This window comes from Cucurbita pepo, chromosome 17 (genome assembly GCF_057944985.1).
Source record: "Cucurbita pepo subsp. pepo isolate OVF chromosome 17, ASM5794498v1, whole genome shotgun sequence".
NCBI lineage: Eukaryota > Viridiplantae > Streptophyta > Magnoliopsida > Cucurbitales > Cucurbitaceae > Cucurbita > Cucurbita pepo.
The window spans coordinates 3,430,421-3,457,095 of record NC_141814.1 but is presented as its reverse complement, the minus strand read 5'-3'; the positions used below and the strand labels follow the sequence as shown (position 1 = coordinate 3,457,095).

Sequence of the window (26,675 nt, the reverse complement as noted above, 5' to 3'; positions counted from 1 at the left end):
TGAGCATAGCCTATCTCGAACGTAAACTGCTAGTTCCGACTATCGATATAACTATAATCCTTTTTAGTATCCTTTCAAAAATATCTCACATTGAATGTGAAGCCATATCAAGTAAGAACATAGGGATTTAAATTTTGTGAAGAATTAATTTATAAATATTGTAAAAATTTTAATAAGTTGAAATTAAAAATTGAAGAGGTTGGAGTTGAATAGATTATAAACTTGTAGCCAATCGAATCGTGTTGAGCTACAGAAAGATCGAACGTGGAGTTGAAAAGGGGAAAAAATTGGTGAAGAACCATTTCATTCTACTTCCGTTCGAAGAGGTTTGATGTTTCCCAATGAGGCTTCTGATTGAAGAAACGCGCCACAATTGACAAGTAGAGAGGAGAGGAGTGGCGATGAAATTCCCGTTGCCCTGGAAATATTTTCCAGATCGTGTAGCCGAATTCGCGCGCTTAATTTCCATGAATTCACAGCTTGCAGTTTCTTCCCTCCTTTCTACTGGCGAGTACGAGAGCTTGGTAAGAGAGAATGTCGAATGAGAAGGACGTTATTTCGATTTGATTTTCCTCTGAAAGTGGGAACTTCGAGTTTCTCTTCTTCTTCCCCAAATCTTCCTTTTTCCTCGATCTCGCAACCGCACTGTTAGCGTTGCAAGATTGTGAATTATCGCAATTAAATCGCATCTGGGGAAAAATGGGCGTTTCCTTCAAAATCTCGCAAAAGGGTAAAAGGTTTCGTTCAAAGCCTTGTACTACCCAATCTGGCTGTACTGCCCTTGGTGATGATGACTCTAAGGATGGGTTGAGGTCTCTATCGCAGAACGAATCTTCTGTAGCTCGAAAACTTAAGGTACGTTCTATTTCTTGGTTCTTTGTGGAAATCTGATTTCAGTTTATTTGTTTGTTGTTACGACGGATTTTAATTTGGTGTCTTTGTAAGTAAATCAAAAGATGTATGCTGGTTACATACTCTTAGTCTCCGAGCCAGGATGGATCATTTGAAAGTATTAGTGCTAAATTGAAAATGTTTTGAATGTTCAAATACTATATTGAAATTCTAAACTTAATAATGATGATGTAGTGGATGGTTTGTTATTGTTCTTCATCTACTTTCAAGCTTGAAAGTTGTACTTGCCCAACAATTCGAAATCAGCAAAAGATTCCATTGAGTTTGTACAAGTCAATGATGTTAATTCTGTTTACTTGGTATTATAATACACTTAATTCTTTATGTAACAGGGTGGTGAAACTGAAAGAAGTGGGGATGTAAAAGGGTTGATTGGGTTATCTGAGTCTTCTTTGGGTCGTCCAACTCCAGGTAATTTCTATTGACTTTAGGAACTATCTCATTATTTTTTGGTTTCTTGATTTCTCCTTTAAAAATTAGTATTGTTCTTTCAGAGAATGGAGTTTCCTTCACATTAAACCTCTTTCAAGATGGATATTCTATTGGAAAACCATCAGAGGTCTGTTGAACATTGCATTACTTCGTTTGAGTTGTAACTAGGAAGCGAAGGACATCGAAACTAATGCTTAGCTTTGTGATTGTGATTTTCAGATTGAGCCGACGCACCCGAGTACATTACAAGACAATTCAAAGTTGTTACTTCCTTATGACAGAAAATCTGAAAACTTGTTTTCTGTAAGTGTCGTCTGCTTTCTCTCATCTCCCTCCACATAGGTCTTCTTAGTTAGACAATTCTTTATGATCTTGTAAATATTGACTGGTTTACTAGACTGTAGTTGATGGGTTTTTATTAATTCATCAATTTATTTAGTTTTAGATTATTTAAAATTGGATGACTTGCTGGCTTCTATGTAATTAGTAGGTTTGAGGAACTCTTTGTTCCTCCTTTCTGGTATTTTCTCTTTTGTTATTAATACAAAATTTATTTTTTCTTTTCATAAAATACAAAACAAATCATATCTTGGGATTTTTTGCATTATTTTGCAATTGATGGCCTTCATATTGGAAATTAGTGAGGTCCCAATCTTAGAATTCTCTCTCTTTTGGGATCATTTGGATATCAAAATTCAGAATAGGCTGTCTTCTTGAAGCAAAGTTTATTTTTCTATGGTTGTTAAGAAATTGGCATTGAGAATATTTCTTACCTATAGTTTTTCCCTTTTTCAATTCTTGAATTAACATTTTTTTCTCCAGTAAGTTCGAAGGATGAATTGAAGTTCCTTGTGGTATTTTTGTTCCTACTCAAATCTAGCTAGCTAGTGTGGTGAAATTTTATTTTCAAGCAAGGTCTTGAGCATGGACTTTACATGACACTGCTCCCATTTTATCTATCTTCCAAATTCTTTGACTTCGATCTTTATTAGTTATGAGCCTGGTAGTCTCTATGGTTGTCAAAATGTACCTTTTATCGCTCTGAATTGTACCCAACTGGCATTTTCTTTTGTTGTCTATGAATATCCAGTATAATAAATATGATTTGTCTCCTGCCATTCTTTTCATCATGAGAGGTTTTTCCTTTTATTAATTTTTCTTTATTTTATGTGCTTCAAGGCTATTGAATGTGGCCGATTGCCTGGAGATATTCTTGATGATATACCTTGCAAGTATGTTGATGGCACAATTGTTTGTGAGGTGAGTTTATTTAAATTATGAATTTACCTTCAGGAAGCCTAAAATAATGGTTAGGAAGATTTACAGAATGTAAAAGAAAATTCTATGGAATTTGTGAATTAGAAAACTAAGAAATATGCATGTGTTCATATGTTGTATATTTAAGAGTCCATGGAGGGTTCACAATGTGATTTCTGCCTTTGACAATTGTTTCCCTTTGGCTTAATTCTTAAAAAACTATCTACATTTTATTGGATGGGGAGGATCAGGAATAGAATCATAGATTGATATAAATGAGCAATGTCGGTTGTGGTTGTTGGGTTTTGCTTTCATCCCTTTCCTAGCATAACAAGCCAAAACACTGTGTGTATCAGTTTAGAGATATATGTATTTTTTTTGGGGGGGGATAAGAAATGAGGAATATAGATTAGCATTAGTGAAATAAATGCCAATACTTTCATTGTGTTTGAGATTGTTTTGAAGCTTAAGTGCTCAACTGTTTTCTTATGTGGCTGGAGAATACTAAATTTTGGGCATATTGTTCTGATCCTTTTAATGTTAATTCATGATCATGTATCTTGTATAGATGATGTTGAATTTCAGATTCTTAATTTAGTTTCAAACATATTTATATTTGGTTTTATTGTTGCTTTTTCCAGTTTAGATTTTTGGAATTGGGCAAATTATTTGTTTTCCATAAAAAAAAAAATGGTCATGATTACGTTGCTGTAGGTGCGAGATTTTCGTGGAGGTCCTCCTGATCAAGGGCCTGGTGCTCAATCCACTGATGGATTGCCTATTGTCAATAAGATACATCTAAAGATGTCCTTGGAAAATGTGGTAAAAGATATTCCATTAATTTCAGATAATTCATGGACCTATGGTGATCTGATGGTATGTATGATTGGTTAATAACCTATAATCAATAATTTTGGTAACATTTTGAGGACGTGATAAATTTTTTATCTGTTTTTGGTACGCAAGGAAGTGGAGTCTCGGATTCTGAAGGCATTGCAACCGCAACTTAATCTTAACCCTGCTCCTAAGTTCGATAGGCTCTGTAACAGCCCAGCTCCTATGAAGGTGATGTAAATTTCAAATGGTCATGTTTTCTGAAAATAAGATTTCCTTCTCTTTTATATATGTTTAACGGTTATTGTTACTGTCTGCAGCTCAACTTTTCTCTGAACAGTGTGCGGAGGAAGCGATTGCGACAGCTTTCAGAAGTATCTATCACATCCAATACTAAGTTTGGGAAGAAAATTTGTATAGACAGAATACCCGAAAATTTTAATACCAGACTGGGAGATTCTGGAGCCGCTTCTGGAAATATGATATCTACTCATGTCCATGATAATGTAGTTGGTCAAAATACGAGTTTAAATGAGATGTTAGCATCAAGACCAAAGAACTTTACTTCAGATGCTTCTCTTCCAGCACAACCTACAGTATCTGTATCTCAATCTAGGTATTCTATGGGCAGTGGAACCCCAAGAGGTATACTTGAGCAAGTAGCTGGGTCAGTTCTTAATCCATCTGGCGTTTCCCCTACTGGGCAAGAAATGATCTCGTATGCGGACAATTTGAACACTAACGTCTCTCTTCTTGGAAAGAGGGAAACTCATGATGGGCAAATGTCACCCTTGTCCAGTTTTAACAAGAGACCTAGACCATCTCTTATGGGCATCGATGGAATTCAACAGCACCAATTGGCGTCTACGGAAGGCCCCCAGGGGTCTGACATGATTTGGAAGAATATGTTGCAACAGCAAGCAATAGCGAGAGGTATTCAGTACTCAAACCAAGGAGTTCAAAAATTTTCACCGCAGATGTTTGAAGGCGTCCTGAATCAGGATTCTATGCAATTACCATTCGCTACAGGACAATCAGTTATGCAATATGGAGCCAAGGAAGAGCAGTTCGACTCAGAAAAGATTGATGGATCTGACCTCAGTCGAAGCAAAACTGATATGCAGATGATGGAAACAGAGAACCATCTAGATCCTCAGCATCCACGGTTTCAGCAAAGACCTGTGCAGCAAGCATTCGTGAGGTCTAATCTCTCTCAGCCTCCTTGGAATAATTTTGGCCAGCATAATGAGAAGGAAGCAAGAAAGGAGGACCAACTATCAAAAAGAAAATCAGCTCAAAGTCCTCGTGTGTCAGCAGGAGCTGTGCCTCAACCATCGTTGTCAAAATCAGGGGAATTCTCTGGTGGCTCTGGTGGTTCCCACTATGGAGTGCCTGGAAATATTGCACTGGTATCAGCACAAAAGGAGAAGTCTGCCATTAATCCCGTTTCTCATGTTGGTGGAACTCCATCCTTTTCTTCCAGTGCTAATGATTCAATGCAAAGACAACATCAAGCCTCAAAGCGGAGATCAAATTCCCTCCCCAAAAATCCAGTAATCAGTGGAGTTGGATCTCCTGCTAGTGTTAGTAATATGAGTGTTCCCCTGAATGCAAACAGTCCTTCAGTTGGAACCCCACCTTTTGTTGATCAAACCATGATTGAAAGATTCTCAAAGATTGAAATGGTGGCTGCAAGGTAAGGTTTGGGCATCTATCCTCTTTATTTGTCATGAATTAAAGTCATTGTGTTGCATTTTCCATTTTCAAGCAATGTCAGGCTTCTCTTAGGATGTACAGGCCTTTAATGCTCATTTTTTTTGTTTAACCAAAACCTATTACAGGCATCAGCTTAACCATAAAAAGAGTAAGGCCAGTGAATATTCTGTCAGAAAGTCAAATACTTACCCAACTCACAATCTTGCTACTCATCTGGCAAACTCATCAATTGTTGATGACGTAAAAGATGACGCTTGTCCAAGGAAGATGTCAAAGTCCCTAATTGGCGGCAGCTTAAATGCCTGCAAAAGAAGGGTGTTAACTTTTATGTTGCAAGACCGTATGCCTCAAGGTGTGTAACTTCGCGAGTTTTTGGATAGTTGGCCTTTTGTTTAACTCTTCATTCCATTTGAAACCTCTTTGTGTGCTTCTTCTGCAGGAATGGCCCCATATGTTACTAGGTTACGAAGTAGGGTAATCCTGTCGGAAAAGCCCAGTGATGGAACCGTAGCCATTACCTATGAGGATATAGATGATAGCAGATTTCTCGCTATTGAGGATCGTCTTCCAACATTGCCCAATACTGTATGTTCTATTATGATTACAAGCCATTTTGTTCTTAGAGTTAAATTCAACTGTTTCATATGCATTTGTTGATTGATTGAGATTATTGGCCAATCTATCATGTTCTGCTGTCCAACAATTTTTCGAAGTTTCCGTATAGTAATATACTAATGTGTTACCGAGTTTTTACTTATACCCTTCTCCAAAAATAATACAAAAAGTGCTTCAAAAGGAGGCCACAAAAACCACCACATCCCAGAATTTTCAGTCTATACCCCTCTGAACATGTGACCCAACAGAGTACATGGATCTTTTTTAATATTAGGATTAAATGCTCAACTACGGTACATATGATCTGCAAGTATTATTGATTCCAAGTCTAGGGAGGGCTTTGGCTTCTTATAAAAGCTAGCTTTCTATACTAGGCTTGCAAATATATGGTCTGTAAGATCCCTCCTTGAACTATTTGCTTCCTTTAGTGCTTAGTGCCTGTTTGTTTTGTATGAACCTTCTCTTATGTACTTTGGTTCCATCAAAACTTTAAAAAGAAGATGAAGAAGAAAGAAAAGAAACAAGAGGAGTTGTGTGTAACGTATCTTCGATTTTGTTCAAATAGAGTTCCGTTATCAAATGATTACAAGTTAGAAATGTTGTGAATGCTGTGTCTGTATGACAATGCCATTTAGATCTCCCCTTTAGTTTTGGGCAGTGTTATTAGCATCTGAAAGCAATACAGGGAGGAAAGATGGGACAAAATATTCTAAAGGCACAGTTATAATCTGGTCATTAATGTAGCTTGAGTTTATTGAATGAAGGCCTTGTTGGTAATGGTTTAGTACTTGGTTTCATGTAATTGTGTAGTTTTAATTCTTAATGATTACTCATTTGCTCAACATGTTCTGTATCATTTTCCAGTTCTGACACCAGTATATGTATGTTTTATGATACAGCTTTCGGCGGATTTGCTTGCTGAGCAATTATGTACATTGGTATGATCTAAATTTTCCTCTCATTAAATTGCAAGACTGCTCTTAATCATTTAAATTTGGTTAAGATTTTAATCCTTTTTAAAATGATTTAGCTACCAAACATGCCTGAAGTTTCTAGATGATGGTGTAATTTTGCAGATGGTTCATGAAGGGTATGATCTTATGGAAGATAATATTCAAGTTAGGCCGACCCGGACAAACCCATCCCCGATCGGTCAATCAAATGCTGGTGTTCATCCTCATATTAATCCAGCTGCGGAAATGCAGCATTATGGAGAAGCTTTTCCGAGTCAAACATCCAATGAAATTCCAAGGCCAAGTGGTGGTGGTGGTGGTAATGCCTCTCTGCTCAACTCCTCCCATAATATTCTAGGAAACACAAGGATGTTGCCTCCTGGAAACTCTCAGGCGGCCATACAGTCTCAAGGGATTTTGGCAGGGGTTTCATTGCCCACAAGACCGCAACAGGTCGACGCCCAAACTTCGATGCAGCAGCAACAGCCACAGCCGCAGCCATCACAGCAGCAGAATCAGCAAAACCTTATGCAACCACAGCATCAACAGTTCCAGAGATCAATGATGCTTGGGACAAACCAGCTTTCGCATTTGAACGCCATTGGCCAGAATTCTAACGTTCAATTGGGTAATAACATGGTGAACAAGTCGTCCATTCCGCTTCACCTATTGCAGCAGCAGCAATCACAAATGCAGAGGAAAATGATAATGGGAGCTGTTGGTATGGGTAACATGAACAATAACATGGTGGGGCTTGGAAACCTTGGCAGTTCAATGGGTGTAGGAACTACCAGAGGAATCGGAGGAACTGGACTCCAAGCATCCATGGGTTCTATTCCTGCCATGGGCAATACAGGTCAAAATCCGATGAACTTAACCCAGGCATCTAGTTTTAACAACACTCTCAGTCAGCAATTTCGACCAGGAACGGCAATGGCATCAGCCCAGGCACAAGCGGCTTATAAATTTCGGCTGGCGCAGAACCGAGGCATGCTTGGTGCTGCCTCTCAATCAACAATAACTGGAATCCCAGGAGCAAGACAAATGCATCCAAGCTCAGCTGGCCTTTCGATGCTTGGACAAGCTCTGAACCGTGCTGGCATGACCCCAATGCAACGAGCAGTAGTACCAATGGGTCCTCCAAAGTTGATGCCAGGAATAAATGCATACATGAACCAGCAGCAGCAGCAGCAACTACAACAGCAAATGCAACAGCAACAGCAACAGCAACAGCAGCAGCAAATGCAACAGCAACAGCAACAGCAAATGCAACTGCAGCAGCAACAACCTCAACAACAGCAGCTACAACAACCTCAACAACAGCAGCTACAACAACCTCAACAGCTACAACAGCATCCCGAAACAACATCACCACTTCAGGCTGTTGTTTCACCACAGCAGGTGGGTTCACCTTCGATGGGAGTCCAACAACTTAACCAACAAACCCAGCAACAACAACAGCAGCAATCAACTAGCCCGCAACCAATGAATCAGAGAACTCCAATGAGTCCTCAACCAATGAATCAGAGAACTCCAATGAGCCCTCAACCAATGAATCAGAGAACTCCAATGAGCCCACAGCAAATGAGCTCAGGGACAATCCATGGTCTGAGTGCTGGCAATCCCGAGGTTTGCCCTGCAAGCCCACAGTTGAGTTCACAAACCCTCGGTTCGGTCGGTAGTATTTCAAATTCTCCCATGGAGATGCAAGGTGTTAACAAGAGTAACTCTGTAAATAATTCATGAACTATGATGTGCTTTGAATTTCCTCTTTGTAGTTTAATAATCATTCAGGTCATTGATATGTATGAGAGTTTCTACCTGTGTGTAGGTTTGTGAGGTTAGATTTAAGTTATGTACAGGGAACATGCAGAATTTCCAAGAGAGAAGTTGTCGGATGGTCTGAAGAACTCTATTATAGCCTAGCGGTTCTTTAGCTGAGAATTTTATGAAGTTTGCAGTAAAACAAACGACATATAAGAACACACGATCACTAGTACTTAAAGACTCCTTCCAAAGCCATTTTTTATTCTATCATACAATACGAGCTTACTCTAAACGCTCATTGACGCGTTTGGATCATCTCACTACTTTAGAAGATGATGACTTTCTTTTGCTACATTTTCTGTTAGGAAGGTTAAACCCTCAACGTTAATCTAAGAAGAATACAGCAAAAAAAATTGAACGGAACCAAATGTCTCCAATATCACAAACTTTGCATTACTCTAATCCCCAACTCGTGTAAACAATGACAGACGGAGAGATACAAGATCATTCCGTACATTTTTCCCTCTAATCTCTTTGTCAAAAAATGTCTTAACTAGTTGAGAGATACTCAAGTTGACCGTTCATCTCCGTACACTTATCATTCCGAGTCATTCTGATTGCCAAAGGTAGAATGAAGCTCTGCAAGTACATCTGAAAATCTGAAAGATGTAAATCTCGAGGTTTCAACATGAATTAAGCCGAGGAAAGATAGACTAATACAATAAATATAATGGTGTTATTCTTATAAAATGTATAACGAACAAAAATTGTATATTGAGAGGAAGATGTGAATAATAAACATGTTTTCTCTACTTAATCTGCTATCTTAAACTTGTACATACGGCACCGCACCCTCTTGGAGGTAACAAAAAACACTATTTTTCCGATCCCATCTTAGCCATCATTATTATGAGTAGATCTAGAAGTCACCTCAAGCCCAGTTTCAAGTCTCTGATATTCAAACCGATTGAGCCACAGCTAAAAGCAACAGAAGCCTGAAAATGAGTTAAAGATTTATCTGGAACAGCAACTGAATCACCAGATCTTTGATTTGAACCAGAATAGCAGGAATACAACTCCAAACACAATAGCAACAGGTGCCCACTTTCGGATTAATGCCTGGGTTTCCAAATTTTTAAGAAACGAGAAGTTGAGCATTAGGATTGTCAACTAAAGAAAACACAAGTTCACTTGAAAATGAGGTCTTCGACAAACTTTTACATAGACACGACATAAAAGAAAGCATCCTAAGAGAGACCGACAAAGTTTATGAGTTCGGTTAGCAACAAATCATGCACAGTTTTGGATTACAGTCCTAATGCTCGTGATGTGTGAAATTCGAGAATCATTTGATGTTCCAAAATGATAAAAGAAAATATCTTATAAGGCCCCCAGAGACATAGTTAAAAATGGCAGTCTACATGGAATAGACTCCATACAATGCCATCCATCGAGCTTCATCCTATAAGATTAGACATTCAACGTGATAGAGAGATTTGAATCTTCAAAGACTTGAAAGACTGATTAGAAGGGCCAGTTTGCCGACAAGTTTAAGTTTCACATTTGATTTGAGGTGTCAAACACTCTTTAGAATTCAAATATGAAACCTCTTGCTCTGTATCTCCCTCAGATTTTTCCTAACTGCATAAGGGATGTAGAGACTAACAACCTAATGTTCATTCATTATGAGTTTGTGGTAAAGAGCGACTGTCCCTTTAAAGATTTTTGGGCTCAACTAGTGTTTCCAAGATGATATTGTAGACTGGCTCAAAGAGTTTCTTTCATGATGGTGGCTAAATTGCAAAGCTAGGGTATTGTAGTAGTTTCTGGTCTATTTGGTTAAGAAACAATGGGATTTTTAATGATGAATGTTGAAGACTTTATGATTTTTGGCTAAATCTACAGCAGATAGCTACCACTTGGAGTGCCTCACGCAAGGACTTTTCGTAACTAAAACAGTTTTTTGATTAGTTTAGATTGGAGGGAATTTTGTTCCGACCTCCTAGGCATGGGATTCCGTTGCCCTCTGGCTTAGGTTCAATGGTATTCTCTGTTTCTTACATTCTAAAACTGATACATGTATCAACAGAATTACTAAAAGATTATTTTTGTTCGAAGTTCACGTGCTTAAGGCAAACATTCAATTTCGACAGAATTTTAGCACACGTCGAGCAATAGTATGACACTGACCTGCCGGTTTAAATCTCTAGCCTTGTCAGCATATATGCGGGATTCTGATGTCAACCTACTTGACATTTGACTGACCTCTGCAAATTTTAAATAGTATAAAATTAGAAAATTATCATCTTTAACACTGCCGAATTTTGATTCTGCAAACCCCTTCAAGAAGGCCATAAGGATATTTATCTCTACCAATATAAATTAATCTAATTCGTGCTAACCATTTCAATTAACAAAGAAACTGGTAACGATATTATTTAACTTGTAATGATAGTTGAACTACTCACACTAACAGATATTATAGCTTGTAATGATCAAGCATATAATAATAATGCATAACCACAATTGAATAACATAAGAAGAGAAGGAAAAGGAAACATCTTACGGTCTAATTTTTCACCAACACCAAGAACTTCCTGAACATTGCGAGTCATTATTTGGTGGACTTCATAAAGTTCATCGTTCAACTTTGCAATATTACGCTGAGTACGTGTATCCTGGTACAATTTCTTGGTCTTCTGTATGAATGTATCTGTTGAACACAAAAGGAGGAGGTGAGAAACAAGAATTCAAATAAAGCAAAAGGAAAGTAAAATAAAGTTCAGGTTTAAAGTCCATACGAGTTATTTGTATAAAGCCAAGTAATGCGTACCAAATTTAATGAATGCATAAGGCCTAGCAGCGGTTTCAATTTGAGCCCCATTGACACGTTCAAATTCATTCTTCAGGTCTTCAAGGTATTGAAAGGCAAGTTTCTTTGGGTAAGCACGATCACACATTGTCAAATAACAGACCCTTCCTTCAATTATATAGCTAAAAACTAAGGTTAAGGTAAAATGAAGTCTATCAAGAGCATATCTGAGCTAACAATCTTCTAGACACTTTAGAGCGAGAACCCATAGTTCACAAAGACTTATAAAACACATTTCTTTGTCGATTCCTCTCCACATTGAACTCGAGAAGTGGTAAACTTAAATAAGTTTTCATATTCAACATCAAACTCATTTGTCTAAAAAAAAAAAATTCAATAAGCTACCAACAAATTGACAAGATACCAATAGCTTGCTCCAGGGACAGTTTAACTAACATTTTTATTTCCTTTTTACAGCAAGATACACATAGAAATGGGCATAATCTTATCTCCAATTTAGCCCGTCATAAGCCACAATAAATCAGAATGGGTGTAATGAGTAAGGGGTAAACTAGCAATGCTACTTCCTGATTTATTTAGTAACAAATACACTATGACATCATGGACATGCAGATAGAAAAGTTCAAAACACAACAAACTAGCCGGCCAATGAATACTATAATTTAAATGTGAAAAGCCAATAACATATGGATACTGAAAAACATATGGGCCTGTCTCGATAGACATTCTTGAAGCATCATTTTGACCTCTTGATAAGTTTTTAAACAGAGCCTTCACTTGCTGCTTGTAGAATTCTGCATCGTGCATATCACGGCCATCGTCCAGTCCCTCTGCTAGAGGAAGACCATCAGTAACACGAGCAACCATTGTAAGCTTCACCATCTTTAGTTTGATATGTCTCCCAACTAAGGACAAAATCATCGCACTATGTCAGCCACGGTATCTTACAGAATATGACTGAGTATGATTGGAGTGTTTCCATGTAGATAACTCAACTAAGGATCAAGCATATAACAATGATGACAAGGTCTAATCAAGGGGGGAAATTAGTAACCGGCGAAAAAAAAAGTAGTTTTCGAGACATAAATTGTCCCGTAATTCCTTGAACGTGTAAATGCAAGGTTGAAAATGGCTTTATTTACAAATCCATCTTCTTCATTTTCGTGTTTTTCAAGGTCTAAATATTGTTAGTTGAACCCACATTGACTACAAGTTAAGTATAACTCCTTATAAACTTTATATAGTACCATTACCAGAATATTCGAAGAAGAAGTTATCCCCATTTTCAATCAATGCCCATTTTCTCAAGCATAATTCACAAATTCCATTACTCTGCTGGTACTATAACTCTTCGAATCCACAATGCAACCCCATCAATGTACAGAGATAACAATAAACGAACGCAAGAGAACAGCGACGAGATCTCGTCGTTAACACTCTAATTTGGTTAGAGATAAACATTTCACATCAAGCATACCCGATCACGAAGAAATTACCCATTTCTTTTCTTAGTACAATTGGAAAAGAAATCAAATCAAATCCCAACAATCATTCAATAGCGCATTCCAAAACAAAGGAATCAAACATTCCCTACAGATTACAATAGAAATCCTATCTGAGATAAACTGATCAATCAATCTTCGATAGATCGTCGGGAATTTAGAACCCACAAATGGCAAATTCCCACGAGAAAACAACCAAAAAAGAGCAAATAAACAGAGAGAAAACAACGAATTTAGCGACTTTACCAGGCGGGAGGTTCTGTTTTGATTTCAAAGATCCGAGGAACCGTGATGACGATGGATGAATCTGAGCAGAAAGATGACGAAAACAGGCGAAGGTAGGGTTCGTAAAAGGACAGGAATTCGATGGAAAACCGAAATTGAATTACTACTGTCTGCGGCGTGTGCAGCTCAGAATCGGATCAAGTTTCCTAAAATGGCGTCGTTGCGCTCGCCACAAGTCAAATATGCAAAAACTGCTTCAAAAAAAAAAAAAAAAACTCAAGAATTTACAGATGAGTTTTTAGGACATTTTAAGGCTAAAAATGGTTAAAATTGATCCTTTCTTTTATTTATTTATTTATTTATTATTATTATTATTATTATTATTATTATTATTATTATTTTCTTTTAGACCACTCCCAGTATACGTTTTAATTAGTTAAATTAGATTGGCTTTTATCACCTTTAATATACTTTAATAACGTATTTAATATATAATATAATTTTTAAATTTTTTAAAAAAATTTATGAAAATTTTAAAAACTTTTTAAATATAACTTTTGATACTAAACTAAAATTAAAACTTAAAATTTTTAAATTTTGATTTATTTCTTGGGGGAGAATTTAAATCTCTAATATAAAAAAACAAAATAAGATTTTCTCGTAATTTTTTCAAATGAAGTTTATAAAACATTAAAATAACTATTTTAGAATAAACTTCGTTTATAAATTATGATTTAGAATGAAATAAAGTATAACTTAGCAGTTAAGATAAGATACGAGTTTAAATATTCATTTATTTTTAAAAACATTATCTTATAAATAAGAAAATAGAAAAGATATAAATTAGGTATATTCATACTTTCAAAAAATTCGATTTAACTCGAATTATTCCATTCAAATCATAAAAATTTTGTTGGATTATTATTAAGAAATTTGATTTAAGATATAAAGTTAGGTATGAATTATATTTTATACAGATGTAATCAGTTAAATTTTTTCTGTTGTTTTTAGAAATTTGTCTGTAATATATCTCATTTTCAAGATTTGGTTACTAGCCGTATATTTGATATATTTTATCTTATTTTCAGGATTTGGTTAGTAGTATATTTTATCTTATTTTCAGGATTTGGTTAGTAGTATATTTTATTAGTACTTAGTTTTAGTTGTAATTTGTGAATATTAATAAAGGTCGAACTTTCAATCTCACTTCTCATTTTAACAGTTATATATATTATATATATATATATATATATATATATATATATATATTTCGTTTGGGTTGGGTTAAAATTTTATAAAATAAAAAATTTGATTGGGCTCGTGGATTGATTTTTTTTTATCTGAATCAACTGGAAAATAAAGTTACAACTCAGTCCAACCCGATCTTTACCTTATTTTTTTTTTTTTTAATTTAATTGAATCTCTTTTTTAAAAAGAAAATTAAAAAAATTATGTGGGGTCAGCAGATTTTTGTTCACAAAATTTTGACCAAAGCCATTTTGAAAACGATCAGCCTTAAAAAAGTTGGGTTCAAAATCTGTTCATAATGATGGGTAGTCCTTTCCAAATAAGTGTGGGCTATTTCAGATAGGTCAGTCGCAGGTTGGTGGCATTTGGTAAAGCTCATATCTACCTTCAATTGAAGCTCTCTCTTGCTTTTCTTTTCTTCCCCATCCATCATTTTGGCAGCTAGATCCACTCATGGGTTTTCAATTATTTGATGAACAAAACAAGATCATCCACTCGCCTACCCATAATATGCTTGCCATTCTCATCAAGAAAGCTTTTTGTTGGCTGATTTAAATTAGCATGCAATATTATGTACTCATTTTTATGGGTGCCCAATTGTTTGCTCACTGACATTGCTGTTTAAATGTGTGTGTTCTTGCAGTTCCTTTTGTATGCTTACAAGCTGTTTGTTAAAATGCGCAAGTGACTTGAACTGGAGGAGGCCAATGTGAAGTAGCCTTATTCAACAGGCACAGTTGGAGGTAGGAAGAGCGAGCCATGTGGGAGAGGCAGGGTACACCCAGCAAGAAAGGGTAACTTTGTTTCTTTTTCTTTGTTTCAACTTGAATACTTGAGCTGGTGTTTAGCTTAGTGTATATTTCACCTTAATATAGCGTGCTGAAAATCATTGCTTCTCTAGAAGATAGGAATTGAGGTATGGTACTGCATTTTGAATTGAGGTATGGTACTACATTTTGTTCATCGGGTACGTGATTGGTTAACGGATGACTGACTTGTTGAGGATTGTTGGGAGGGAGCCCCACATTGACTAATTAAGGGGATGATCATGAGTTTATATAAGTAAGGAATATATCTCCTATGAGGCTTTTTGAGGAAACCAAAAGTAAAGTCATGAGAACTTATGTTTAAAGTGGACAATAGCATACCATTGTAGAGGGTCTGTGATTCCTAACAATGTATCAGAGGTATACCCTTAAGTTAGCAATGTCAATAGAATCCACAAATGTCGAACAAAGAAGTTGTGAGCCTCGAAGGTGTAATCAAAAGTAACTCAAGTGTCGAACAAAGGGTCTACTTTATTCGAGAGCTCCAGAAAAAGAGTTGATCCTCGATTAAGGGAGGCTGTTTAAGGGCTCCATAGGCCTCAGGAGAGGCTCTATAGTGTACTTTGTTCAAGAGGAGGATAGTTGAGAATTGTTGGGAGAGAGTCCTACATTGCTAATTAAGGAGATGATCATGGGTCTATAAGTAAGGAATACATCTCCATTGGTATGAGATCTTTTGAGGAAACCAAAAACAAAGTCATGCGAATTTATGCTCAAAGTGGACAATATCATACCATTCTCGATGGTCCGTGATTCCTAACATGACTCAACATGACTCACACCTCACACCATTGTCTATATTGTTTAAACTTTGAACACTTCTGATATGATTAAGTATGCAGCAAGATATTGATGTATCATTTATCTGCATGTTGAGTTAGAATGTATTGAACTGTGGAGGATAGGGAGTGCAGTTGACATAAACAAATAGTTTCAAATACATTATCGATTAATCCGTCGGCCCAATCGACGATAAGAACGATCTAACTCTCGAAATTAGGTGATTAAGTCACTTCAAATGCATAATTTACGTTATCATAAAATTTACAAAGTTCAGATTTGTTGTTCTAGATCAACGATGGTCGGGTCTGCTCTCAAGAGCTGATGCAGCAGACTTGGCATGTACAAGCAAACAACAATAAACTTCCTGCTTTAATCTCTCAATGGTCTCCCTTAAGCCACTATCTGTTGAACTCAAGTTTCCTTTTAACTTTTCCAACCATTCATTGACTTGCTTGAGCTGTGATAATGCAACAGCAATATGGTTGTCCGCCACCGTTTGTCGCCTTGCATTGTTCCAGCCTTTGCTGTCCTGGTTTTGTATATGAAACCCAACATTCAAAGCTTCCTCCAAGAAATTCAAAAACCATGATGTTGATTCCTTTATTAAGACCTCTCGTAGTAATTTGATCTCCTTTGCACCATCTCCTTTAGCCCATTCTTGTTTTTCACTTTCTTTTAGTTCAATAGCTGCCTTTGCTGGCTTTGATGAAGCACTCTTTGACTGAAATAAAGATGTAATCTTTGTAGATTTATCTGCTTCTGGCAGAGATGAGTTTGCAGTCAAATGAAGTGACTTGTCCTTAGCTGAATCTTTGGAATTTGTTTGGGAGATTAACTCCTGAAGTGTGAAGAACTTGGCGAGAGGGAGTTGGGGATTCTCGGGTGAGGCTGATGAGCACAGATCAGCAAACACACTGAAAACAAATGATGGGAATAAGTTCAATGTGTATGAAGCTGTGGATTATTTTAATGTTTATACCCCAAAAATATACCTGAGACACTTGACCATAGATGCTGCAGCAGTTGCCTCTTTTTGAGCTTCTATTGCTACCATGGAAGCTATATTTTTCATCCTAAGCATGCCCTTCAAAAAGTAAAAGTTCACATGTATCTGATAGAACCCAAATGTATTGAAATGTAAAGATAGTGGAACTATAAGATAATCTATGTAATTTGAGGTACTTGGACCCTCCGTAACTGGAAGATCCCACATCGGTTAGAGAGTGGAATGAAGTGCTAGCGAGGACGCTAGGTGTCATGGGCACGGTCATGCTTGTCCAAGGCGCATTGCTCATGCCAGTGGCATGCCGAGACCCTTGCCTTGTATCACTTTATCGCTTTTCTTTACTGCTTTCTTGATGTCTAATTTCCTTCTTGTTTTTCCCAAGTGTATGACGTTTTGGCAAAATCATGTCTAGTAGACATGAAATGCCCTAGAATGTACTATAGGGGGTGTGACTAGTTGTCAACTCCACCACCTGATTTTGTATGACAGTTCGGCGAAATCACGTCTAGGCCTACCAGACCTGAAACGCCTCAAATGTACTATAGGAAGATACGACTAGTTGTCAAATTCTCCCTACCCGAAAAGTTATATGTTATTTAAGCTGTTGTTGTTGCCTTTTGCTTATATGACACAACATCGTTTTCAATCTCTTTCAATCTTGCTTTCAAACTCTCTTTCAAACTCTCTTTCAAAATCTCTTTGCCCCCACTTTCTAAAAACCTTCTTCTCAAATCAGGGCTAGAGGCTTGAGCATACGTTGCCCAGCCATAGGCGATGTGATCCTAAGTTGGCTTGACTCACTCAGTGCTGGGAGTGAGTGCTGCACAATTGCCAAATCTGCTACCAAGAAAATGACGATTGTGACACTAGGCTCCCAAGGAGGGTGAATTGTGAGATTTCCTTATAAGAGTGTGGAAATCTCTCTCTAGTAGACACGTTTTAAAACCTTGAGGGAAAACCCAAAAGGGAAAGTCGAAAGAGGACAATATCTACTAGCGGTGGGCTTGAGTTGTTACTCTGGAGATCACTCAAGCCCTAAACCAATAAACCAATGGTTAAATCCAAAATGAAGAATCGAAAAAGCTAATAACACAGAAAGAGAAAACAAAAGGAATGAGCTAAGGGAATGCATACTTTTCCAGTCTTTAAAAGACTAGTAGGCAAGGAGGCCCATGAAACTGTCTCTGATGAATGAACTTGATCTTTTCTCTTAGGTAAACAGTTCACATTCATATTTTCCTGCTTATTTGAAGTGCCTTTTGCAGGGATGCTTTTAGATTTTGCGGAAGCCTCCTTGACACTGAACTGAAGCGCTTCTGTCTTTGAACAATCCTTACCTGCTTCACCATCCTCACTTTCATGCCTCCTTCCACCACCATTTGAATCAAATCTACCACTTCTAGTATTCAACGACAACACGCCCTGCATGTATCGTGACGAAACATTCGCCTTTTCCTCTTTGATGACGATTTTATGTCTCATTCCATCATTTTTTGTTTCTGATATCGACTTTGATTTAGCTCCACTTTTTGCTTTCTGATTAGCCTGCATTGGACTCTTTGATGGCTCTAGCATTTGCATAAGATCCTTCGGAGTTCCAACGAAAGGTTGTCGTCCAGGAACCGGTCGGATCCCAACAAGAACAGGAACAGGAGTTCCAGCTTCCATTTTATCAACATAGAAGAATTGGCCAAGCTGTAAGTTGTTGTTCAAGATCAACTCATTATCTTGCTTGGACAATGAAACGTAAGTTGAATGTGAAGAATCTGAAACTTTTAGAAAGAAGCCTTGATTGGGCCACAGTTCTGAGCCACTCAAAGCAGGTACAATGCTGATTACTTGTAATAGCACTGATCGATATTCTCCTCTGACCTTCACATTTGAGTTCATACTCTGCAGAAGTTTAAGTAATACTCCTGGTATAAGAGATGCCATTCTTGAACTTGCTCACTTTTGACTATGAAACTATAACTTTCACCTCATCTAAGCGCCTAAATAGATGGGGTAAGTCCGACATGAGCAGGTAACCACCACCAGCTTCCCTTGGCTTAAAAGCAAAGTAATGGATGTGGCCCATTTCCTGTGGTGAAATGTCATATCTGCCACTATGTAGCAGGGTTAGATGGTGGTTTCAGTTGGGGGTAATATGGTCATTTTACATAGGTATCTTGTTCATTGTGTTACCCATTTGAATGGTGGGAAAGCAGGCCTTGTCAAAAAGGTAAAGCCATTGAGATGTCACTTTTCTAGTGGTTATGTAATCAAAGTTAGAACAATTTGTCTTTAACGAACAATGGCTGCTAAACCCTACTTTTGAATCTATTTTTTGTAGGGTAAATGAATGCATGATTGACATTTTTGTGCTTTCTGGTGAAGCTATTGTCTTTATGGGCATGAAATCCTTGTCTCTGAAGCTTGAAGTATTGTGAATGGAGGCCAGATTTCTTTTGAAATGTTCCCACTTAAGCAAGCATCATAAAGAGTAGATAATAATTCATAGCTCAAAAAATGGACAAGTTTAGTGTCCTTTTTTTTGGCCTGAAAACCATGTAAAGTAATAGAAGAATCCTCCTGTTCTTTCTCCTTCAGTTTTAAATTTACATCTTTATCAGATCGAAAACAATGTTGGTTCGTTGATATGAACTCAATTTGAGTAAATACAAAGCTGAGAAATTAGGCTAAGAAAATGTAGTGGCTTCAGATTCAGCATGAACCATGTTTGCATACACACCGTCGAAATGAGCCTTGGCCATTAGGGTGTCGTGGCTGCCATGCTCGACGACGGACCCGTTTCTAACGACTGCAATCATATCAGCGTCTTGGATAGTTGAAAGTCGATGTGCGACTATGATTGTAGTAGCTTGCTTTGACACCTTCCTAAGTGCATCTTGGACATGTTTTTCGGATTCCAGGTCCAGTGCACTGCTTGCCTCATCCAGCAACAACACACTTGCATCCTTTAGAATCGCCCTCGCTATCGCTATCCGTTGTTTCTGGCCTCCCGAGAGTTGAACCCCGCTCTCACCAACCTATGATCACAGAAACCACAAAGAGGTCATTGAGCAAATTCAGTAATGTTTTATAATCTATACATGAGTTTTTTCACCTGTGTTTCATATCCTTGAGGGAGGCCAGTGATGAACTTGTGAATGTAAGCATCTCTAGCAGCCTCTTCAATCTCAGACCATGAGGCATTTGGATTGGCAAATGCAATGTTGTCTCTTATGCTTCCAGCAAACAGTGCAGGCTCTTGACCAACCAAAGCTGTTTGCCTCCTCAACCATTTCACGTTGATCTCCCTCAAATCCACACCTCCCATCAGCACCTTCCCCCGAATTGGATCGTAAAATCGTTGAGTTAGCCATATAACCGTCGATTTTCCCGAGCCACTCTCACCCACCAAAGCTACTGTGCTGCATCCTTTAACCTTTAAGCAGAAGTCCCTTAGCACAATCACCTCAGGCCTAGAAGGGTATGCAAATGTCACCATTTTAAATTCGACGTCAAAATTTGTCAACCGTTCCTTCTTACTTTTTCCTTTCTCGTCACCTATTAATGGCGTTCGATTGATGACATCCAACACAGCTGGAATTGCAGTCTCTGCCATGGAAGTATCTGGTGCTAAACCCGCAAGCTGTCCAACAGAAAAGGAGCTCAAAACAAGAATGAGGAAAATCTTATACACATCACCAAAACTTGTTTTGCCTTGTTGGACGAGGCGTGCAGCAAACCAGAGAGTAAGAGTATAAGCCCCATACATGGCACCTTGAGAGAAGCCAAATGTGAAGCCTAAAATTTGCGACCTTTTAACCGACTTCTTTTTCGGCACGGATAACGATCGATTAAAGGCTTTAACCAGCTGTTCTTGCGCCGAAAATGTCGTCACTGTTCTTATGTTTGACACTGCACCTGAAGCAATATTGCTAGCTTTGGCATAAGCATTTTCATCAAGTTTTGGTCCAATATTGATAATCAAGCTTATGTAACTGGCACCAAGAGTGAAAGGAGTTAGAGCAGCAGCCAACAGGGTCAATCTCCATTCAAGCCAAAATGAGATACCAAGGCCAACTGCAGCTGCACTCAATCCCATCAACAAGACCGAGATTCGATCGCCGAGAAACGAACGAAAATTGATGCAGTCAATCGATAGCCTAGAAATAAGAACTCCAGTGGAATTCTCAGGGAAATCAAACCAACCAGGCTCTTGTTTCAGTATTGATCTAAACAAATGATCTCTCACTCTCACTGTGAGCTTAGTTCCAGCCCAACCACAAAAGCCTTGCTGCCCTGTCATGAACAGAATGGAGCCAATCCCCAACCCAACCAGCACTATACACAAATGCCCAATTTTCGTTTTCATGTTTGATGAAGTTTCACTATCGAAATAAACTTGAAGGGCCTCTCCGAGAATGAAAGGAAAAATCGACAAAATGGCTCCTGCATTCAAACCCATGAGACATCCCAATAGTAGCATCGGAAGCTCTGGCTTTTGTAGTTTCAATATTTCTAAAGTCCTAACATTTCTTCGCTTCTCCTCTTTCTTCCCCTCTTGATCCACCTCTACAGAAGATTTGAAGTACTCCGACTTTGAAAGCTCAACCACATACTCTGACTTCGAGATATCACTCAATGAAAGATCGGTGAATTTCTGAGCATCATTTTGGTTGAGAGAAGTTTCTCGAACTGCTTCGGATGCGAGCTTGACAAGGTTGTAATAAGCGCCTTGTCGTTCCACAAGCTGATGGTGGGTACCAATTTCGACGACGGAGCCATGTTCAATGACAGCAAGGGCGTGGGAGTTTCTGACAGTTGCAAGCCTGTGAGCGATAACAATTGTTGTTCGGCCTAAAGAAAGTTGATCGATGGCCTTTTGAACTATAGACTCGGATTCTGGGTCTAATGCGCTTGTTGGTTCGTCTAAGAGAAGAATTTTGGGGTCTTTGATCATTGCTCGTGCCAATGCTATTCGCTGTTTTTGACCGCCGGAAAGCAGAGTTCCCCTGTCTCCAACCTGCCCAGAACCCCATGTTACTTGAGACAGACTGAAACCAAATGAGTTGAAGAAAAGAAAATACAAAGTTTAGACTCAAAACTTCATAGTTTTAAAAATTCATATTAATTTTATAAAACTACGAAATAAGTTTTTCAATATTTTTTTTTATTTTAAAATTTGACTAAGAATTCTAATGTTTCGTGAAAAGATAAAATAAAGAAATTAAGAGATTTCACGTTGGTTGGAGGGGAACGAAGCTTAGCAGACGCGGTTTAAAACCTTGAAGGGAAGCACGAAAGAGAAAGCCCAAAGATAACAAGCTAGAGGTGGACTTGTGTTGTTACAAATGGTATCTGAGCTAGATGTCACGGTCATGCTCGTCCAGGGCATGTTGCCCATGGCCGCATGCCCATGACAAGCCAACCCTTGTCATGTCTTTTCATTCTACTGTTTTTCCTTTTGTAATTCTAGGGCGTATGACGCCTCAAAAATATCATGTCTAGGCCTGCCAGACTTAAAATGGCTCAGAATGTACTGTAGAGGGATATGACTAGTTGTCAACTTCTCCCTACCCAAGGTTATATATGCTAAGCCGTTGTTATCTTTATCTTGCTTGCTTATATAACGTCTCTTTCCAAAATCTCTCTTTCTAAAATCTCTCTCTCTCCTCGTTTTCTAAAACCTTCTTTTAAAACCGAGGCTAGAGGCTCGATCGTACGTCGCTTGGCCGTAGGCGACGCAAGAACAAATTGGCTTAAGCTCACTTGTCGCTGGAAAGTGAGTGCCGCACAATCGCTAGTCCGCTGCCTTCGAAAGCGCGATTGTGTCACTAAACACATGGCGGCGGGTAGTGAGGACGCTGGCCTCAAGCCATAGATTGTGAGATCCCACATTGCACATAAGTTGGAGAGGGAAACAAAACATTTTTTATAAAAGTGTGGAAATCTCTCTGACTCCAAACGGTGAATTGTGAGATCCCACGCCGACTAGAGAGGGAAACAAATTATTCTTTATAAAGGTGTAAACCTCTCCCTAGCATTTAAAACTAAAGTGAATCATTTTGGGAAAAAAACCATTTCTGTTTTTGGAGAAAAGAAAAACAAAAAATATGAGATGAAAACAATTACCTATATATATAGATATATATATAAATAAATAAAGTTTTTCCAAAAAGATGTGCAGCTCATTTTGAGCAAAGCAGAAGTTAGGTAAATGAACCTGGGTGTCGTAGCCATGTGGAAGACCAGAGATGAAGGTATCAGCATTTGCAGCAACACAAGCCCAAATGGCCTCTTTTTCAGTAGCATTCTCCTTCCCCATCATAACGTTCTCAATAATACTTGTGGCAAAAAGGATGGGTTCTTGACCCACCATCCCAATCTGATCTCTCAGCCACTTGATTTGCAGTGTCCTTATATCACACCCATCCAAACTAATCGTCCCTGCACCAAATCCCATGAACTCTATTCTAATTTCCCTTCTTTAAGCTCACAAACAGATTTGAGACACAAGCTTGGCTTCATAAATACGTACCTTCAATGGGGTCGTAGAACCTCTCTATGAGAGCAAAGACAGTGGACTTACCACCGCCACTGGCACCAACAAGAGCGAGTGTCTTTGAAGATGGGAACACCAGATTGAATGAATTCAGAATCAGGGAGTCTGGACGAGATGGGTATGCAAAGCTGACGCCCTTGAACTCTATCCTTCCACGAACATTTGGGAGTGTTCTTCCCAATGGGCTGTAAGAATCTATCTCAGGAACTCTGTCTATGATTGTGAAAACTCTGCCTGCTGCTACTGTTCCTTGTGCAAACTGAGCGAAATATGACAGAGACAGAGCCAATCCTCTGTATCACAATCAGAAAACATGTTCATGTTAAAGATAAAAGATCGCAGAACAATACACATTTGATAAAGATGAAACACAAAGAACATGAGAGAGAAGATACATGCAAGGAAGAATATTGATTAACGGTTTTATATTGATGACTTCAGGAAGAATATTGGCTAAAGGTTTTGTATGGATGACTTTCTGTATATACCAATAGACAAAGAATACAGTGAACGAAGAAAGTACACCTTAAAAGCACCGACTAAATATAGTTTAAACAGATTAACTACGACATGGCCGGCTAATGCTGCTTTACCTTCCTCCGACGTTGACGCCAAAGAAACAAGCGATTGCATCGCCACCAGTGATCTCATTCCGGGCAACCAAGATAGCTCCATACCAGAAAGCCAAAGCCCACGTTGAGTAAGTGACCAGATAGATAACTCCCATTCCAGCACCCTTTGAGAATCCAATCTTCTTCCCAAACGGCACAGAGTTTTCCAAGAGCTCAGCATACTTAGCAGCCAGGTTATCTTCTGCAACAAATGAAAACACAGTTCGGATTGAACTGATGGCTTGCTCTGCCACTCCCCCAGCTTTCCTGTAGGAAGCCTTCAAAGGAATAATGGAAAAAGGCTTAAGAACACAACATATAAAGGATGGATCGTAAAGGTCATATCAAATTACCTCTTCTTTTGAAGTTAAGCCAACATAAATGGCTTTGTAAGCTATGCCACAGAACATCATAAGTGGAGTCACTGAGAAGACAACCAAAGAAACTTTCCATGACCTTAGAAAACCTACTACATACCCACATATGAAGGTGAATATATGGTGAATGAAGTGAGCCATCTGCAATAACAGAAAGATATCATTCAAAGAATCAGAATATGATATTAAAGTTAGCATAAACAATATCAGTATATTACCTTCTCCCCCATTACTTCTTGGATTTGAGCTACATCACTGGAAATTCCATGCATGATATCACCTGTGCTAATCTTCATGTCGAAAAAGCTGATATCCTGTCGTAGAATGGCTCGTAGATACTTTGTTCTAATCCGTTCAGCCGATCGATCCCCCACCAATCTCCAACAGGTTATCTCTGTCAAAATTACAGCTTAAGGATCCTATGTTCGCAGGAAAGTTAATGAAATGCTATCTTACAGGAGTCTCCCTCTTACCCAAATATGCTCCAACCACCACTATTGCTGCTAATCCAGTCATGAACAGGCATATCTGCAAATTTAAGCAGAAGTTGTAGAACACATTTTCCAGAGTCATTCCAAACTAATCATAAATTGGGAAGTAGGAGTAAATTATTGGGTTCATACCCTTGCAACATCTCTCATCATCTGGCTCTTGTCAGCTTCAGACGATTCTGTAGCAATCTGGTTGACAAAATTACCAAAAAGATAAGAATACCAAGGAAGAGATCCGCCATTGATGAGAGCTCCCAAACAGCCCAAAGTTATAAGAAGCAAATCCAACTTCGTTGAATACTTAAACAAGCTAAAGAGCCCAACTGCCTTAGCCGGCTCCACTTCATCCTCATCCTCACCATCATCCGAAACACTATCATCAGTATAGGAAGAATACATCCCACTACGTTCAAAGCTATAAGCATGTTCAGAAACATCATGATAATTCTTGCTACGAACATCCTTGTTAGCCAAGGGATCTTTACTTTCATCTTTCCAGCCGGAAGAAGAGCTGATTTTACTGGTTTCACCGGGAATGTTACTTTCTCCGATGAATAACGAGTTCTCTGTTTCTCTTCCCACAAAGCTCTGTAACTCCATTCTGCCGGCCGGAACATAGCCGGAACCGTCGCTGTACGGACTCGGAGATCTCCGGCGAACACGGCGAGAAGGAGAAAGATAGTAATCATTAGCGGTTCGGCGAAATACTCTGCTACTGGAAAATGAAGATGGCGCAACGGAGGCGGCCCAGGGACCTAAGGCTATGCCCAAATTGCGAGAATCTCGCCATCCAGTTGGTTTGAACTGCCATGAGATTTCCCCTTGCCATGATTTATCATCGTCAGTGGCGAAGGGAGTGGCTGGAGCAGGGATTAGAGGCCGTCTTTTGGGATTGGATTTTCTTGAAATAATGGAGGAATCAATCGGGGAAAAAGAAATAGAGACGTCCGTTGAACTCGCGGGCGTCGGATGGTGGTGCCGATGACCGGAGGCGGCGGACATGGCCGAGAATGGAGATTCAGAACTAACAAAAGGATGAGATTACAAAAGTGGTGGAAAAACACATTTGAACAAAATGTGGTTTGTTCTTGTGTACAAAAAACTTGGAAGAATTTGTCCATTAAGCGAGAATCCCAATAACACGAAGAAATGTAGAACGAAACAACAACTGTAAATCTAGAAGAACAGAACAGAAAACGAGAGGTCGGAATAAAAAAATTGGGGTTGAGGATATTACAAGGAAGATTACCGAATAGTGATTGAAAGGTGCGGAAGCTTAATCCGTTTGAACTGAGATTCCAAGGCCAAATGTGGATGCAAAGGAAGCTGCAGGCCGGCAGATTGAGAAGAAGAAGTGGTGGGGTTGTCGTTATTGCCATTTGGTTGAGGTTGTAAAGAAGAATGAAAATGGCGGTATTCTTTATATGTGAATGAGTGCAGGAAGTGTGGTTTTGGTTGGTTGGTTTCATCGCCATTGTTACTTGATTTTGGTATCAAAGCTTTCTTCTTCCAAGGAGATATGACTCCACTCCGCTAGTGAGTATAGATGTCTACGGGGCGAGGCGAGGTGGAGACACGGAAACGTTTTCCATCTTTGTACCTGTCTCTTATTTCATTTTCATCCTCGTAAAATTTTTCTTTTTTTTTTTTGTAAGAGATCGGGCCGGTTCTTTCGAGGGAATTTATGAATATCCCTAAACAAAAAATAAATAGAAAATTTCACGATAAGATTGAAA

General features: G+C 38.5%; 4 protein-coding genes and 1 long non-coding RNA gene across 8 annotated transcripts; 2 read left to right on the top strand and 3 right to left on the bottom strand.

The window, feature by feature from the left end:
* The first annotated feature begins 235 nt into the window (after positions 1–235).
* LOC111778279 (nuclear receptor coactivator) lies at positions 236–8,704 on the top strand. Its single transcript, XM_023658001.2, has 12 exons — positions 236–855; positions 1,245–1,323; positions 1,407–1,471; positions 1,564–1,647; positions 2,524–2,604; positions 3,316–3,477; positions 3,568–3,666; positions 3,756–5,131; positions 5,277–5,503; positions 5,591–5,736; positions 6,666–6,704; positions 6,843–8,704. The coding sequence occupies exons 1-12, from the start codon at positions 700–702 to the stop codon at positions 8,463–8,465; spliced, it is 4,137 nt and encodes a 1,378-aa protein (XP_023513769.2). The 5' UTR covers positions 236–699; the 3' UTR covers positions 8,466–8,704.
* Positions 8,705–9,203: 499 nt separating this feature from the next.
* On the bottom strand, positions 9,204–13,315 carry LOC111778281 (25.3 kDa vesicle transport protein SEC22-1). Its single transcript, XM_023658002.2, has 6 exons — positions 13,068–13,315; positions 12,014–12,224; positions 11,320–11,480; positions 11,053–11,199; positions 10,677–10,753; positions 9,204–9,605 (listed from the first exon to the last, which is right to left on the bottom strand). Exons 2-6 carry the CDS (start codon positions 12,199–12,201, stop codon positions 9,522–9,524), a joined length of 657 nt encoding a protein of 218 aa, XP_023513770.1. The 5' UTR covers positions 12,202–12,224; positions 13,068–13,315; the 3' UTR covers positions 9,204–9,521.
* A 1,217-nt stretch (positions 13,316–14,532) lies between these two features.
* LOC111779076 (uncharacterized) lies at positions 14,533–19,285 on the top strand. Of its 4 annotated transcripts, none has more exons than XR_015413368.1 (6): positions 14,533–14,648; positions 14,938–15,088; positions 18,176–18,338; positions 18,455–18,733; positions 18,810–19,131; positions 19,243–19,285. It is a non-coding gene; the product is annotated as an uncharacterized LOC111779076 (long non-coding RNA). The 4 variants fall into 4 exon arrangements; XR_015413367.1 differs by having other exon boundaries at positions 14,546–14,662; XR_015413370.1 differs by having other exon boundaries at positions 14,548–14,637.
* LOC111779075 (protein CORTICAL MICROTUBULE DISORDERING 1) lies at positions 15,582–18,845 on the bottom strand. Its single transcript, XM_023659133.2, has 3 exons — positions 18,045–18,845; positions 16,897–16,988; positions 15,582–16,818 (listed from the first exon to the last, which is right to left on the bottom strand). Exons 1-3 carry the CDS (start codon positions 18,843–18,845, stop codon positions 16,194–16,196), a joined length of 1,518 nt encoding a protein of 505 aa, XP_023514901.2. The 3' UTR covers positions 15,582–16,193.
* A 180-nt stretch (positions 19,286–19,465) lies between the features above and the next one.
* Positions 19,466–26,457, bottom strand: LOC111779074 (ABC transporter B family member 19). Its single transcript, XM_023659132.2, has 9 exons — positions 25,072–26,457; positions 24,922–24,976; positions 24,667–24,842; positions 24,425–24,589; positions 24,054–24,349; positions 23,437–23,753; positions 23,122–23,345; positions 20,017–21,921; positions 19,466–19,939 (listed from the first exon to the last, which is right to left on the bottom strand). The coding sequence occupies exons 1-9, from the start codon at positions 25,939–25,941 to the stop codon at positions 19,589–19,591; spliced, it is 4,359 nt and encodes a 1,452-aa protein (XP_023514900.2). The 5' UTR covers positions 25,942–26,457; the 3' UTR covers positions 19,466–19,588.
* Positions 26,458–26,675: the final 218 nt, after the last annotated feature.